General features: G+C 30.9%; 1 protein-coding gene across 1 annotated transcript in view; it reads right to left on the reverse strand.

The window, feature by feature from the left end:
- Window positions 1-15,136, reverse strand: part of eIF5B (eukaryotic translation initiation factor 5B) — a 50,692-nt gene that overhangs the window by 25,837 nt on the left and 9,719 nt on the right. The window contains exon 6 of the mRNA XM_065505035.1: window positions 2,609-2,685. Coding sequence (XP_065361107.1) covers window positions 2,609-2,685 — 77 coding nt within the window. The remainder of the gene's footprint in view (window positions 1-2,608; window positions 2,686-15,136) is intronic.

Genomic DNA, 15,136 nt, shown 5'->3' on the forward strand with positions numbered 1-15,136 from the left:
TTCATCTGTTTTATCTGCCACTGTATGTACTACGCTCAGACAGCCAGATATTGAGATTGTCATTGATTCATTCAGACTCTTGCTCATTCAAACAAGTTTTATCGTCGTTGGCATGGTGATCATGATGATATTTTCATAAGGAAAAGTTAATGTTGATGATGATGTTAATGATGGCTATTAATTTATTCAACATCGGATATTCAATATTATTTAAATTGTTATTTACTACCATTGTTTTTTTATTTTTATTTTTTTTGTTCATTCATGTTTTCGTGTAGAATTTTGTTTGTGCGTGTATTTATACAAAATTTATTTTGTGAGTGGAAAATATTAAAATTTAAATTGAAAAAAAAAAAATAAACCAAATATGGTTCAACTACCATCATTAGTGCTGCTAGATGTCTGTACTATCGCATTTAATCAATCTTTGTATAATATAATAATAATAATAATATATGTATTAAGCAATATCACAAACCGTGTATTTTATAAAATTTAAAATGCAATGTGTTTGTTATATTAATGTGGCACGGGAATATTAAATTACAAAAGGTATTGATTCATATTTGTCAGTGTTTTTAGTATTTACATATAAAAAACTATGTATTTTGACACACCATCTGAATCTGATGAAAACTAAATAAACAAAACTTTTCAGTTTTCAAATTTAATATAAATAAAAAAGTTATATTAATTTTGTTTGTGGAAAAGCCTCAACTACATCAAAAATGGTCAATATTTTGTTGCACTGAGTACAATAAACTTAAATTTGTATACCAATGATTGCCTCCAATGAGATTGCTAGCATCACCTTCGTACTAAAGATTTGACTGCTCCTCTGGGTAGTAAAAACTTTTGGTCATTCGTTAAAAGACTAAAGGATGACTGACCCACTGATAAAGCTAACCTTTTAGCTGAATTATTCGCAAGTAATTCTTACTTGCCGGAATTCGAAAGAGTATTATTGACTATGCGCTGGTCTAGAAGCAGTGCTCTTCGGTGTTAGTTCGTCCATTATTTACCTTTTCAGCATATCAATTCCTAAAAGGAGCACTTTGCAAAGTTATGGAGAGTATGGTAAACTACCTGGTTCTGGTTAAATATTTGGGGTCCAACAATTTACTTAACCAGCAACCATGCAACCAGTATGGCTTTCGTAGAGGGCGCTCTGCTGTTCATATCGCAAAAATGGTGTCGTTCCATTTACCGTTTCGCCGAAAGTAAAACGGTGGCTCTAGATATTTCTGTTATAGATGGGACCTCATCACGTGCCGCATTGTGTGTTATTTTAGCCCCAAGTGCCATTAAGGGTTAATTTCCAGTGCCATTAAGGGTTAATTTTCCATAAATACTAAAGTCTAGTATTAAATTTTTCTCAAGTTTCATCAAAATCGGCCCAAAAATAAATAACATTTCGCTATATTTAAATTAGAAATTCCAAATATTGAAAAAATTGACCTTTGACCTTCTTGATTTAAGATTTAATGTTTTCCAATTTTAGTAAAGCTTTCAGAGTATATTTAGAATTATCTGGACTATAAAATATGGCCAAATAATTTGTTTTTCTCGAAAATTTCAAAATTTAAATCGCAGGTACGGAAATACTATCAGAGATATTTTCATATTTTTATTCCTTATTATATTCTCAATAAATCCCAATGAGATGGTCAAAAAATTCTGAAATTTGTTTAACAAAATTTTTAAAAAATTGAAAATGGAGTTTTGAAACTGCCGTTAAAGAAATTTTATTTTTTTAGTCATACCTGCAAATAGGTTAACGGTATCCTATACAAGTAAATATGGATATCTTTTAAGTAAAAATGAGCTTTTATTTTAATATTTTTAAAAATATTTTAATTTTGATCCTAAATTTCGTGTTCTAGTGGCCTGAGTCACGTTAATGGTCTGGTGAATTTTTAATAACTTTAACATTTTTTGACTAATTTCTGTTTTTTATGTCTCATTAGATGTACGTAATTCATATTTCTATTTTTTTAAATTAAATTGCAAAATTAATTTTTTAATGACAAAATGTTTACAAAAACTGAAAAAATTGCAATTTTTTCCCTTGTAAATGCATCTCAAAACTTCAGAGGGCTTGCGGAACGGCACGTCTTAACCCAAACCGATTTACCTAAAATTTTTTCAGGTTGATTTTTTTACCAATGTTCACCAGTGAGACTGGTAAAAATCCAACTTTAGTTTATTAAGGGCCACCATAACCTATATCCTATATTTTTTGCCGAATGTACATTTTTCGTTATAACTTTGGCATTTACAGTCGGATCTTAAAGTATAATATGTATATCAATGTTTTTGTCTCGAGACAAAAGACAGATATTTTTCTCTAAGGGCCATTGACCTCAAGTATCCCGTTTTACTATTTATCTACCAGATCTGTGTTCCTACCACCCTAATGTCAAAAAATTAAAGCTCGCAAGAAATCATTAAACTTTTGTCCCGAGACAAAAACACGGCGAATTTAGTTTTTGAGGTACGGTCTAATGTTCATATTGCTTAAATTTTGATCATAAATATATCAAAAGAGAAAAATATCTATCGGCTGTCAATAAATAATTTATTTTATTTATTATACAAATGTACTTACGTAGCTTCATGTTCCAACATAGTTGATGCCTTCATGACATCACGCTTCACAACTGGACCAATGCGAATGGCTGCGTACTAAAAAGAAATAAAGAAATACAATTTTGTTGTTTTAAACAATTCTAAATACAGACTGTACAATAAACAATTAACTTAATTGACACAAATAGTATCAGCACCGTCACCGTCACTCACACTATTATCCACTTGACAACAGTGGGGGTAAGTAAACATGTGTACAACGATAGAAATGATCACATATAGACATATGGACCCATGTAACAACTATAATTACATACAGATAATATATACAATATAAATAAAATACCTATTGGGGGGCTGGATACTATTTCACATAATGTCTAAACTACTCAATACATTTTCTCAGTACATTGACATTTTATTTTCCTAATTTCATCGATACCACCAGCAAACTTAAACAACTATTAGAATGTGTCATACAAAAAAGAACCACTAAAAGACGTATAAATAAATAAATATAAATACAGCAAAAAGGCCAGACCTTTTATTGAAATTAATTATCAATTGAAAATTAATTTTATCCCAATATTGTAAAACTGCGGATATCCGCAATACTTTCCAATTAAACAACAACATTTCGGTGTGTCAGAACAAATGGACAAGTTCGACTGCTAAATCGTTACCAGTTATTATTTTAAACACTTTCTCACTGTACCCATATATGTATACAGTATGTATGTAGAATGATAAAACAAAAAATATAAAAAAAAACAAAATAAGCACGAGGGGGAAAATATGCAAACATTAAAGAAGACAACATCGACGATCTTGATTTAGACCGAAAAAAGCAACTTCAATGTACAAAACAACATTTCGCAACGGAAGCAATTCTTCCTGTTGATTTTTTTTTTTATTTCACTTTTTTTTATTATTTTTAGTAATAGTACGACGTATCGTACATTGATAGTACAAGCAAATAAAGCTTTTAGGGGAAACATAAGAACACTTGATTCCAAAATAGAATAGCAACTGAAAACATTGCCATTTAAAAACAAGTAAGAGAGCTATATTCGGCTATGCCGAATCCAAATTATCCTTTAAAATAAAAATTTTAAATATTTTTAGGTAAACAAAATTTAAAAATATTTTTTTTCGAAAATAGTTTTTCTAGTTATGTTGCTTTTTTTTATTTAAAAAAAAAATTTTAAATGTTTTTTTCTAATTTTTTTTTAAAAATTTTCAAAATTTTCCAAAAATTTTTTTTCCCGATTTTGACCCAAGTAGGTCCAACTTATGGTCTTATATACGTCGTTGTAAATGACTTTGAAATGTCTATCATTAGATATCCATATTGTCTATATTAATGATCAAAAATTGGTAAAAAATCGAGGATGTCCTGTTTTTTTTCCTTATACCTCAGCCATTAGTGGGCCGATTTTCTCGATTTTAAATAGCAACCGAGCCGGGTCTATAGCGGATATATTGATCTATGAATCATGTATGTAAGCTATTTGGGGGCTATATCGACTCCGTTATCTATAACGATCCAGAATATAAGTATATACTTTGTGGGGACGGAAATGAAAAAATTTAGAAATTACAAACGGAATTGACAGGTCCATTTCTCGAAATATTTATTTTGATTTCAATAAATCGATGGTTGCGGTCACGTGTAGCGCCATCCTGTTGAAATCTCATCTCGCCCGAATCAATGTCATCCATATTTTCAAACAAAAAGTCATTGATCATGGTGCGGTATCGATCTCCATTAAACGTAACGCAAGCTCCGTTTTAATTTTTGAAGAAATAAGGACCGATGATGCCACCACCAACAGCACCAAAAGGTGAATTTTTCTGGATGAAATGGTGTCTGATGGGTCTGTTTTGGATTGGTCTCACGCCATATGCGGCAATTTAGTTTATTAACAAACCCGTTGAGCCAAAAATTAGCATCATCGTTGAACACTAGTTTGCGATAAAACAGTGGTCTATAACTTTGGCGAATCGATAACTGATTTTCAAAGTAAATTTCGCCAATCTATTTATTATGATTTGTATACTGGTCATAAATGTTGAAAAGTGAGCGCATTATAACAGTTCGTTTGACAGTTAACCCTTTGGTAAGTTCTATCTGGCTTAAAAAGCACCCATTATTTCTCATAAGTAAAAAAAAAATAGTTTCAAAAGCTAAAATATTTTTTAGCGACAAAAATTAAATTGATCATGAAAGGGTTGTCAAACAACTTGGGGGGATTAAGCGTATTTAAATTCATTTTATTTTCATTCAATACCAAATAAAAAATATACGAGTACAATACATGTTTGTATGTCACTATATATGAATAATGCATATAATAATGGCAAAACCGTCCGTCAACAGTGCTGAACACTTAATTTCATTCATAAATGTGTACGTTTTACTCATTCATTCACTGATTCATATACACAGACATACATTTGGTACTATGAACACATACATCCATCCATACATACATTCATACGTTCATAGTTATAAATATTTATACATATGAATGAATGAATGAGAGAAATGTTAAAAAACAAGCTGTTCATGCAAAATCGGAATGTAGCTTTCTATAAAGATAGTAATGACCAATTGCTTAGGGGAAGAGTCTTATAGAAGGGGTATTTTTTAGTTATTTTGTGCTTTCTTTCTATAAAATTTGCAGAAATATATATTTAATACAAAATATACGAAAAAACCTAAGCATACAAAGTAAAAAATTGTTTACATGATAAAAAACAAGTATTCGCCTGTGTCAAATCTTATATCGAGAAACTATATTCAATACCATCTATCTTAGATTTACATTAAAATGAGCTATTCAACAAACAAGACCATTTGTGGTATACGTTTCAGAAAAAAAAACATACATATTTTTGACAATTTTGTAATTTCTCTATTTCTTTCATTTTATATCGTTTTTTACTTCTCCTATAAACTTATGAAAAGTGATTTTACGTTTTATTTTGCATTTTAGGTGATGATATATATAATTTAGTAGCGGACTGAGTAAATATAAAGAATTCAGTATGAATTAAAAATAAGCGAAATAAAATTTGTTGCTCTCCAGAGCAAAGATCGTTTTGAATATAGTCATTCGATATATTTTGAAACTATCAGCCCAATTATGAATAAAAATTCCGCGGAAGTTTTTTCCCTGTTCTCATTTTTCCTATTCAAATTCAATGACAAAAAAACTCCCGGGGAACAAACTCCCGCGGAATTTTTTATTCATAATTGGGCTGTATGTGTATTTTGAAACAAAAACTATCTAAAGGGTTTTCAACAATAAATTTATGTTTTATTTTTGTTAATCTTTTTTTATGATTTGACATTCAATGTCAAAAAGTCAGCAGTAGCACTGTTGCAGTGCTTAAGGGTTCAACCAGACAAACTCGCTGATCTGTAAACCGAATCCGAGTAACAATTTCGTTTTTAAATCGATAAATTCGATTGAACTGTCTCTCGAAGTACCGAAAATATTACAGCTGTATGTGCTTTAATTCAAAATAATTCAATCAAATTGGCAATATGGCAGTCTACATTTTACGTATAGATCTTGGGCTACAAGAGCGCCGAAACTTTTGCGATTGGGTTATGCTAAATTTAAAAGAAAATCCTGAAACCATTGTATCCACAAAAAGGAACCGTATAGTGTGGATTTCATGTCGAAAATGTGATTGAACCTTAATTGCTCACCGAAGCTTAGGGGAAATTGTTTCATCGGTTTCAACGGGCGACAACCCGAAGCGTAAGGGATTGTATGTAAATCCCGTCCAACCAGCCGAATCGACACCAAAGCCAAAACTCCCTAGGGCTTGGTAATGATCTGCATTTGGGGGGGCCGAAACCATCAGATCAGCACAGAGAACCTGATTCATTTGAAGGGTGAATTGTCCGAAAAACGCCCAGAAAATGCGGCCAGACATGAAACCGTAATATTCCATTATGACATCACTACTTCACACATTGTAATACCTGTTACAAACTATTTAGAAAGAAGTGGTTGGTAAGTTTTGCCTCACCCACCTAATAGTCCAGACCTTGCCCCGCCCGACTACTATTTGTTTCGATCGATGCAGAACGCTCTCTCTGAGATACGTTTATTTCAGAACAGAGTATGCGAAATTGGCTTGATTCGTTGTGGGCCTCAAACAATGAGCAATTCTTTTGGCGCGGAATCCATACGTTGCCCGAAAGATGGTAAAAGGTCATAGCTAACAATGGTCAATACTTTATATAAATTTATATTGTACAAATGTTTCAAAATAAAAGTTAAATATTTTAAAAAATCCCGCATTTTTAAATTATCGCTACCGAAATAATCCAATTACCTTTTAACTGTTTCGAATTGACAACCTACCATGGGTTTTGTTGCTCAATTTAAACTGTAATTTGACCTATGATATGACTATCTCATTTGATGTACGAAAAAGACATGAGGAGCAAGTAAAATGGGGAATTTTTTAAAATTTAAGATTCCTTCATGCAAGAACGAATTTCGTGAAATTCATTCAAAATCTAGAAAGTATTAATACTGTTTAAATCTGATAATACAAGATCAGCATGCGGCAGTGATGCCAAGTGTAGGGAATTTTCCCTTTTTGTAGGGATTTTTTTCCAAAATTTCGCATGTAGGGAAAAAGGAAAAGATTTCTTACTTTTGTCGAATTGTAGGGATTTTTTTGCAATTGCAATTTAAAACTATGTATTTTCCAATTATAGAATTAAAAAATATAAAATTTGTCTAAATGTATCATTAGAAACTCATAAATCTGGTATAATATGAAGTAAGTTATAATATGACACCGCTTTTAAACTACAGTGCACTCGCGGTAACGTGAACTAATTAAAACTAGGGCAGTTCATGTTAGTGAAATTGTTCACGTTAGCGATTGTCGAATTTCATTGAAAAAATATAAAATTTACACGCTTGAAAGTGAAATTCTTTTATTATTTTCATTATTGAAATATAAAGCAAAAATTATTGATTAAAATGAAATTAAGATTTTATGTGATTATTTTTAATAATTTTAATACAACAAGTAAGAGAGCTATATTCGGCTATGTCGAATCTTATATACCCTTCACCAAATTATCCTTTTTTATTTTTTTTTTTTAAAAGTTTTTTTTAATTTTTTATTTTTAAAAAATCTTTTTTGGGGAAAAATAATTTCGGACAAAAAAATTCCAAAAAATATTTTTCCGATTTTGACCCCTTGTAAGGTCCAACTTACTATGGCCTTATACATATATGTCATTGCACAGGTCTTTGAAATATCTATCATTAGATATCTATTGTCTATATTAATGATTTAGTAATCCAGATATGGGTCAAAAATAGGTAAAAAATCGAGGTTGTCCTGGTTTTTTCCTTATATCTCAGCCATTTGTGGACCGATTTTCTCGATTCGAATCGAGCCGGAAGAATTCCCGATATATTGATGTATGAATCACGTATGTAAGTTATTTGGGGCCCACGGAAAGTTAATTTCAACATAGTGGCCCCCAGACGGACATGGCAATATCGACTTCGCTATCTATAACGATCCAGAATATATATACTTTGTGGGGTCGCAAATGAAAAATGTAGAAATTACAAGCCAATTGACAAAAAAGGCTAAAAACCGCTTATTCGAACCGGTTTTTGATAAAAAAAAACCGAAAACCGGTTTTTAAAAATTATGCTTTTTCGAATTATTCGAAAACCGGTTTTTAGATTATGTCGAATATTTGACCACTCTAAAGTAGATACTTGTTTGGTTTTGTGCATTTTTTTTACACAAAACCAAGTAATAAATAACACTAAAACATTATGAATTAAAACATAACTAATTTTAGAAAAAATTTTCGATTCGTCTTCTGATAATAATGAAAACAAAGCAAAGAAATACAGCTCAAGTTTGTTGAGAGATGAGAAGCTAATGGCTGGAGCCGGTCAAAGATGACGACTTTAAAGTAAAAATGCACAAACAAATATTTCAAAAACAAAAATCTAAACAATGGATTCAGTTTTTGACAAACAAGTCCCGGAAAAAACAATGTTTTCAAAATCCGATTAATGTGCTGTTTTTCTATAGCGAGCGAGTACTTTGAGTGGAAAATTAACATGTGTTTTGTTATTGTAACAAAAACAAAATACATGTAAAACGTCTACTCAAAGCACTCGTTCGCTATAGAAATACAGCACATAAGCGGATTTTGTGTAGGAAAAAAAGGGATTTTTTTTCATGTGCGTATGGATTACTGAAAAAATCTCCTGGCATCACTGCCAGCGGTGATAAAATTTTGCGTGGTCATTTAGACGTGAAAATATCACAAAAAACAGACAACATTCAAGACACTTTAAACAACATAACTAAAAAAGTCAGCTGATATTTAACATATCTTTACGATATATACTAGCTATATTTGGAGTGAAATTACATTAAATTATGTTACATCCAAAACGGTTACAATGGGGAAATACACACTAACTGCTGAAATAACAGAATATTCGTGTTCAGTTAGTTGTTTTTGGTACTAATACTTCAATAATTTAAGATTTTGAGTTGTGACGGTCTTGCATTAGCATTAAGAAAGCTGATACTATATAGCTGTTATATATATTCGTTTACTTAAATACATACACATATGTACATATACTCATATCTACAATATATTTATACATACATATTTATATTCAAATATATTCAGCCATATGTGACGTACAAACGTTTTATTAAGAAATAGTTGAGGTACAATCTTTTATGGTAACTTGTTATACAAATATGGTATAATACTACCGGTTAGTAGGAGTTTGTTTTTTGTTCATTCATAATTTGATACAAAGAATTTTATAATAGGTAGGTGGTGCAAATAGATACTTTTACTAAATTAAGTGTTTTATTTTTTATTTATTTTATTTTTTTGGTTCCCATCAACTTTAGTAGTTTGTATGTTAAGTACCATAAATCTATACAATATACTATGTATGTGAGTATATCAGTGATACAGTAATATCTCGAGTTTTGATTACCCACTCACCACTGGACAAGTTTTGTGAAGAACAAATGTTTTCACTTTTTTTTATAAGCAAAACTTTTTTTCTTTTCTAATAATTGCACAAATTAAACAGTAATTTGAGCAGCAGATTAATATTAAATATGCTGCTTTATCGACAAACATTTACCATTCGCAATTAATTAAATATGTTTAATGTGGTATAAATTATATCGTTAGAAACAGCATACTGCATGTTTCGTCCAGCGCAGCTGCTTCTATAGCAAGCAGTTGCCATTGAAAACAATAGTATTTTTTTGACCGCATCTGTTTGTTTGTGTGCACAGTGTGTTTTTCATTCATGTTGCATGCTATAAAGCAGCCTTTGCTACCTACAAACATGCAATCACCCACATCTATACATTCAACATTCAACATAAGTATGTATACGAATACGATGTGGAAAACAAAATAATAGTTTTTTTCATTCATTCAATTATACATTCGTTGAACAACAGCTGTAATTCATTAAAGATTTTGTAAATTTTATGAATGAAATACTCGTAGTTACTTACTGTGAAACGTTGAATGAATGAATGCAGACAATAGGTTTTCTTTTGGCGTATGTATTTTTTTCTTGTCTTTCGCAAATGCATTGCAGACTTTTTTTTTATAAACCCTACTACTATTATTTAGTAAATGAACAATAAAAGAATTGCAAATGAAAAAACCTAAGCATACAAAATTAAAAGTAAAAAAAAAATCAAAGTAGTTTAGTGTTACAAATAAATAATGATTTGCATTTAAAATATTGTTTAAATTACTAAAATTTAAAAAAAAAATACCAAAAAGTTTGTTTTCCTTAAATAGGAAATTACCAAAGCATACATTTTTTGGTATAAATCAAACAAAAAATACCCAATTATACAACATTAAATTGATTTCTGGCACGTGTTCTCATTATCCGATTGTCCTCAGATCTTGCATCAGCCAGTTTTAGATAATAAGGACTGAGATCGAGAAAACCTTATCACACGTTTTTCATTAAAACTGTTAACCCAAGTATTATTTGATTTTTTTTTTTATCAATTTTCCTTTGTAAAACATTTCATTTATTATGTTTAATGTCAATTATGTTCATTTATTGTTAATCTGATTAAAATGAGTGACGAGAAAAAAAGTGCGTACTAAAATTATTAAATATTTTCAACAAAACCCAACTTGGTCCTACATAAAGTTGGCCAAACAATCAAAGGTCTACCGTCAAGCTGATTTCAATGTTATTAAACAGTATCGTTAGAACTTGTCCGTTGATAGAAAACTGGTTCATTGTGGACCATTCCATGATGTTTCTAAAGCCAATAAATAGAAAACATTTTCAAATTAGCTCCCATCACATCCGGTAGGAAAGCAATCCGATTAGCTCAGTACTCGGACTATTTGGTACGAAAAGTTAAAGCCAATACAGGTTTAACAAGTAAGAGAGGTATATTCGGCTGTGCCGAATCTTATATACCCTTCAAAAAATAAAAATTTTAAATATTTTTAGGTAAACAAAATTTAAATTTTTTTCCAGTTGTTTTTTCGAAATTGTTTTTTTAAATTTTAAATTTTCTTTTTTAAATTTATATTTTTTTTTTAATTTTAAAATTTTTTTTTTTAGTTTTTAAATTTATTTTTTTTAATATTTTGTGAAAAAAATTTTGGTGAAAAAAAAATTCGGGTTAAAAATATTTTTTCCGATGTTGACCCATTGTAGGTCCAACTTAATATGGTCTTATATACGTCGTTGCATGTATCATTCGTGTATGTAAGTTATTTGGGGCCCACGGAAAGTTGATTTCAACATAGTGGCCCCCAGACGGACATGGCTATATCGACTCCGCTATCTATAACGATTCAGAATATATATACTTTGTGGGGTCGCAAATGAAAAATGTAGAAATTACAAACGGAATGACATACTTATATATACCCTTGCCACTCATGGTGAAGGGTATAAAAACATAAAAGTCTCAAAAAGTTTCTGACAAGAACTCTGCTAAAAGTTTAGAGCCCAAAGACAGAGCACGGAAATTGAAGTTAAATTTTATACAAAAAATATACCTGCATAATGGATGACGAAACGTCAATATTTTTATGTTGCTGATGCTCGAGAGAATGTTGTAGAAAAGTTTAGGACCCACAAATTTTCCCAAAAAGTTCTTGCAGTTGCGGCAAAATAAGCCAAACATTTGTTACAAAGGGCTTTATAAATACCGAAATTTACACCAAGTAATGTTTACAAGGGAGGATGCTGCCATTCATAAGTGATTTGGCATCCTATCACTATGGTAAACAAGGTATTAAGTGGTACAAGAACAATAATGTGGTATTTGTTAAGACCGGTGGAGAGATATTGCGATCTTGTTAAAAGAGAGAATTGAGAATTGAAGAGCACAAAAAAGGTGTCGAAAAGTGTGGTCGATTTTTAACGGAGGACTACCTGTTCGAACAAAGTGACAGAAACCTTAATGGAAGGGTAGTCGGAAAAGTTTCATAAATTCATCACTATTTATTAGAATTATAAAAATATGAAGAGCCTTATTATTATTATATTTTAAATGTCCAGGTCTAATATATACAAAAAAGAACATTCTTAAAAGGCATGGGTTTTAATTAGCTATAACGGTAAATAGAGCACTGGATTAACAATAAAATGAGAGCAGACAATAGCGATTTAGTACCTTTTGGTAAACAATACTGGGAAGAGATCTGTGTATTTCAGCAAGATCATGTTGCCATTAACATATTGTTCATACATCAGGACCAAAAGGAAATCAAGGAATTACATTGGCATCCCCAATTGCCCGGAGTTATTTTATCAACCGCCCATAGTGGTTTTAATATATTCTGTACAATAAGCGTTTAAAATCATCTCTTTTAAGATTAAAGTCATTTTAGTAATTATGAGCCGCTAATATAATTCTCTGTATTTGGTGGGAGCAAAAGGGTCCTATCTATTATGAGCTGCTGAAATCTGTACCGAACGCAAGTAATTCGTGTGATGAGAGCATTGGCGGAAAAACAGCCAGACATGAAACCGTAATATTCCATCACGCAATACCTGTTGTAAAGTATTTAGAATAAAGTGGTTGGGAAGTTTTGCTTCACCAGCATTAAAGTCCAGACCTTGCCCTGTCTGAATAATATTTGTTTCGATCGATGCAGAACGCTCTCTCTGGGATACGCTTCAATTTAGAACAAAGTATCCAATATTAGCTTGATTCGATGAGCACTTCTTTTGGCTCGGAATCCATATCTTGCCAGAAAGATTAGAAAAGGTCATGTTTTTAAGTCAATTACAATTAATAGCCCAATAGCTTTCATTTCTTAGTAAAATCCTTATTTGATTGTATTATTAATTAGCTATAAAAGTGATGACATTAATAAAATTTAACTGAAAAAAAAAATATTTCAAATAACCTTATAAAAATAACTTTTTTTTTGAAAATGCAATTAACCAAAATATAATACAAAGTTGCAAAAGCTTAATGAATTAAATGTTTCTAATACAAACATTTGGCATTATGCTAAGTACGGAATAGAATGCCTTGAAAGAAACAAATATTTAAAATATGATTTGGACACAGCATTGACAAACCGACAGACATCCATACATGACAGGCATATTTTATATTATTTTAAACAGTGTCCAACATAGAAAATTGAAATTTTAAATTTTTGTATGTTGTTTAATAAACGTATCAAAAAGTTTGTTTCCATAATTGATTTTATTTCAAACGACCAACGGAAATGACTAATAATTGGTTTCATTAGATATCGTTTTCATGTTTAAAAGCAGCAAACCAAATATATAAAATAATAAAAATCAACACAAAAATCTTTGTTTATTTTGGCTGTCGACCGCATTTTGCAAAATACGTGCCGTCATTCGGCTATTACGCACGGCGTCGTTAGGTGCCTAACCCAGCAATTTTAACCACCACCCACATTGGTGTGCGTTCACAACAAATTTAAGAGCTCCCAAAGCACTACTTTCTATGGTCTATGGGTAGATAGATTTTCGTTCGTTTTCGTTTAATTCTTTTTTTTTCGTATTTATTTCTTGTTTTACGACAATGACGAAATATTGTGTTGTTTTCTATTCAAAGACAACATCGAACTTTTATACATCAATGTCTCTAGAGTCTAGATAGATTTTTTTCTTTTTCGTTCTTTGGCTGACTGGCTGTTTATTTCTCTTGGTATTCATGGTAGTGTGGTTGGTGGCCCTGCGACTGAGAGAGGGGGTGTTAGAATTTCCCATACCCATGCTAGTATACATAGATATGTATGTGTGTGCACAGGGTGGCGCAAATTGAACTTTATTCTTTGAATTATTTATACAATATTTATTTAATTAATTACACTGGGCAACAAGACCAAGAAAATTAATGTAGCTGGGATGAAACAAACAAGACATCGGACCTTACCACTTCCAAATTTTTTAAAACTTGACACACAGAATCTTAATGCTCTGCAGGTCCAGGAGACTGTCCCGAATTAGTGATTTAACCTCTCATTTAGGGTGACAACTAGTTACGTATCTAACTACGTGACTAGTTTTTTTAACACGTGCTTGTCCTTAGCAGGGGTCAATTGACCCTTTTGAATTACAATGAGACTGATAGTTGGTTCAAAGTAGTCAACGCATTGGATTCCCATGCCGGTTACATAGAGTTAGTTAACTTACTAGCTACATAACTGTTTACTTGATCAACATATACAGGTGCGAATTGACCTCAAAAAAAATTCTTATTTACACTATAATGTTAATGCTTTGAACTTTGAACCTATATAGAAACCAAACTAAAGCGAATTTCGAAATTCTGGAGAACTTTAAATTTCGAATTCAGATCGACCTCTATATGGGCATTTCCTGGGGTCACGAACGTACGTTCGTACGCTTTTGATGTCCAAAGAATATAGAAAACAAAACTTTTCCTAGCATTTTTTTTGCGATTCGATAGCATTTTGGTAGCTCTATGTTTAGTGCAAAAGATGGATTTCATTAAGTTTAAGTTTTCATAATAGATACGGAATATTTAAAAGCGATAAATTTATTTTAAAAGTCTATTAATCTAGGTATCTATATGGTATTTACACAATAAAATATCTCTATGGTTTTTGTTTAATTGGTTTAAGTAATGGTCGCGAACGTACGATTGTTCCATATGTTTTTTATTATTATCACCATACATTTTTCCATAAATTCCTTAAAAAATAGGTAAGAAAGTATCGTCGGTCAAGCCCGAGCATATAATACCCTTACGGCCGTATTCATCAAAATTTTAAACAGCATTTTAAGGCATTTTTAAGCAAAATTCCTTAAAATTGTATTCATAAACGTATTTTAGCTTAAAATACCTAATTCAAATGTTGTTTTAAATAAACGAATTTTAAAATTGCTTCGACCCTATTTTAAACCTATTTTAAGGTATTCTTTTTATATTTTATCTTAAAATAAAGGAATTTTAAAGATAAGTGTTTATAAATTTGCAA

The sequence above is a fragment of the Calliphora vicina genome, chromosome 3, assembly GCF_958450345.1.
Source record: "Calliphora vicina chromosome 3, idCalVici1.1, whole genome shotgun sequence".
Lineage (NCBI taxonomy): Eukaryota > Metazoa > Arthropoda > Insecta > Diptera > Calliphoridae > Calliphora > Calliphora vicina.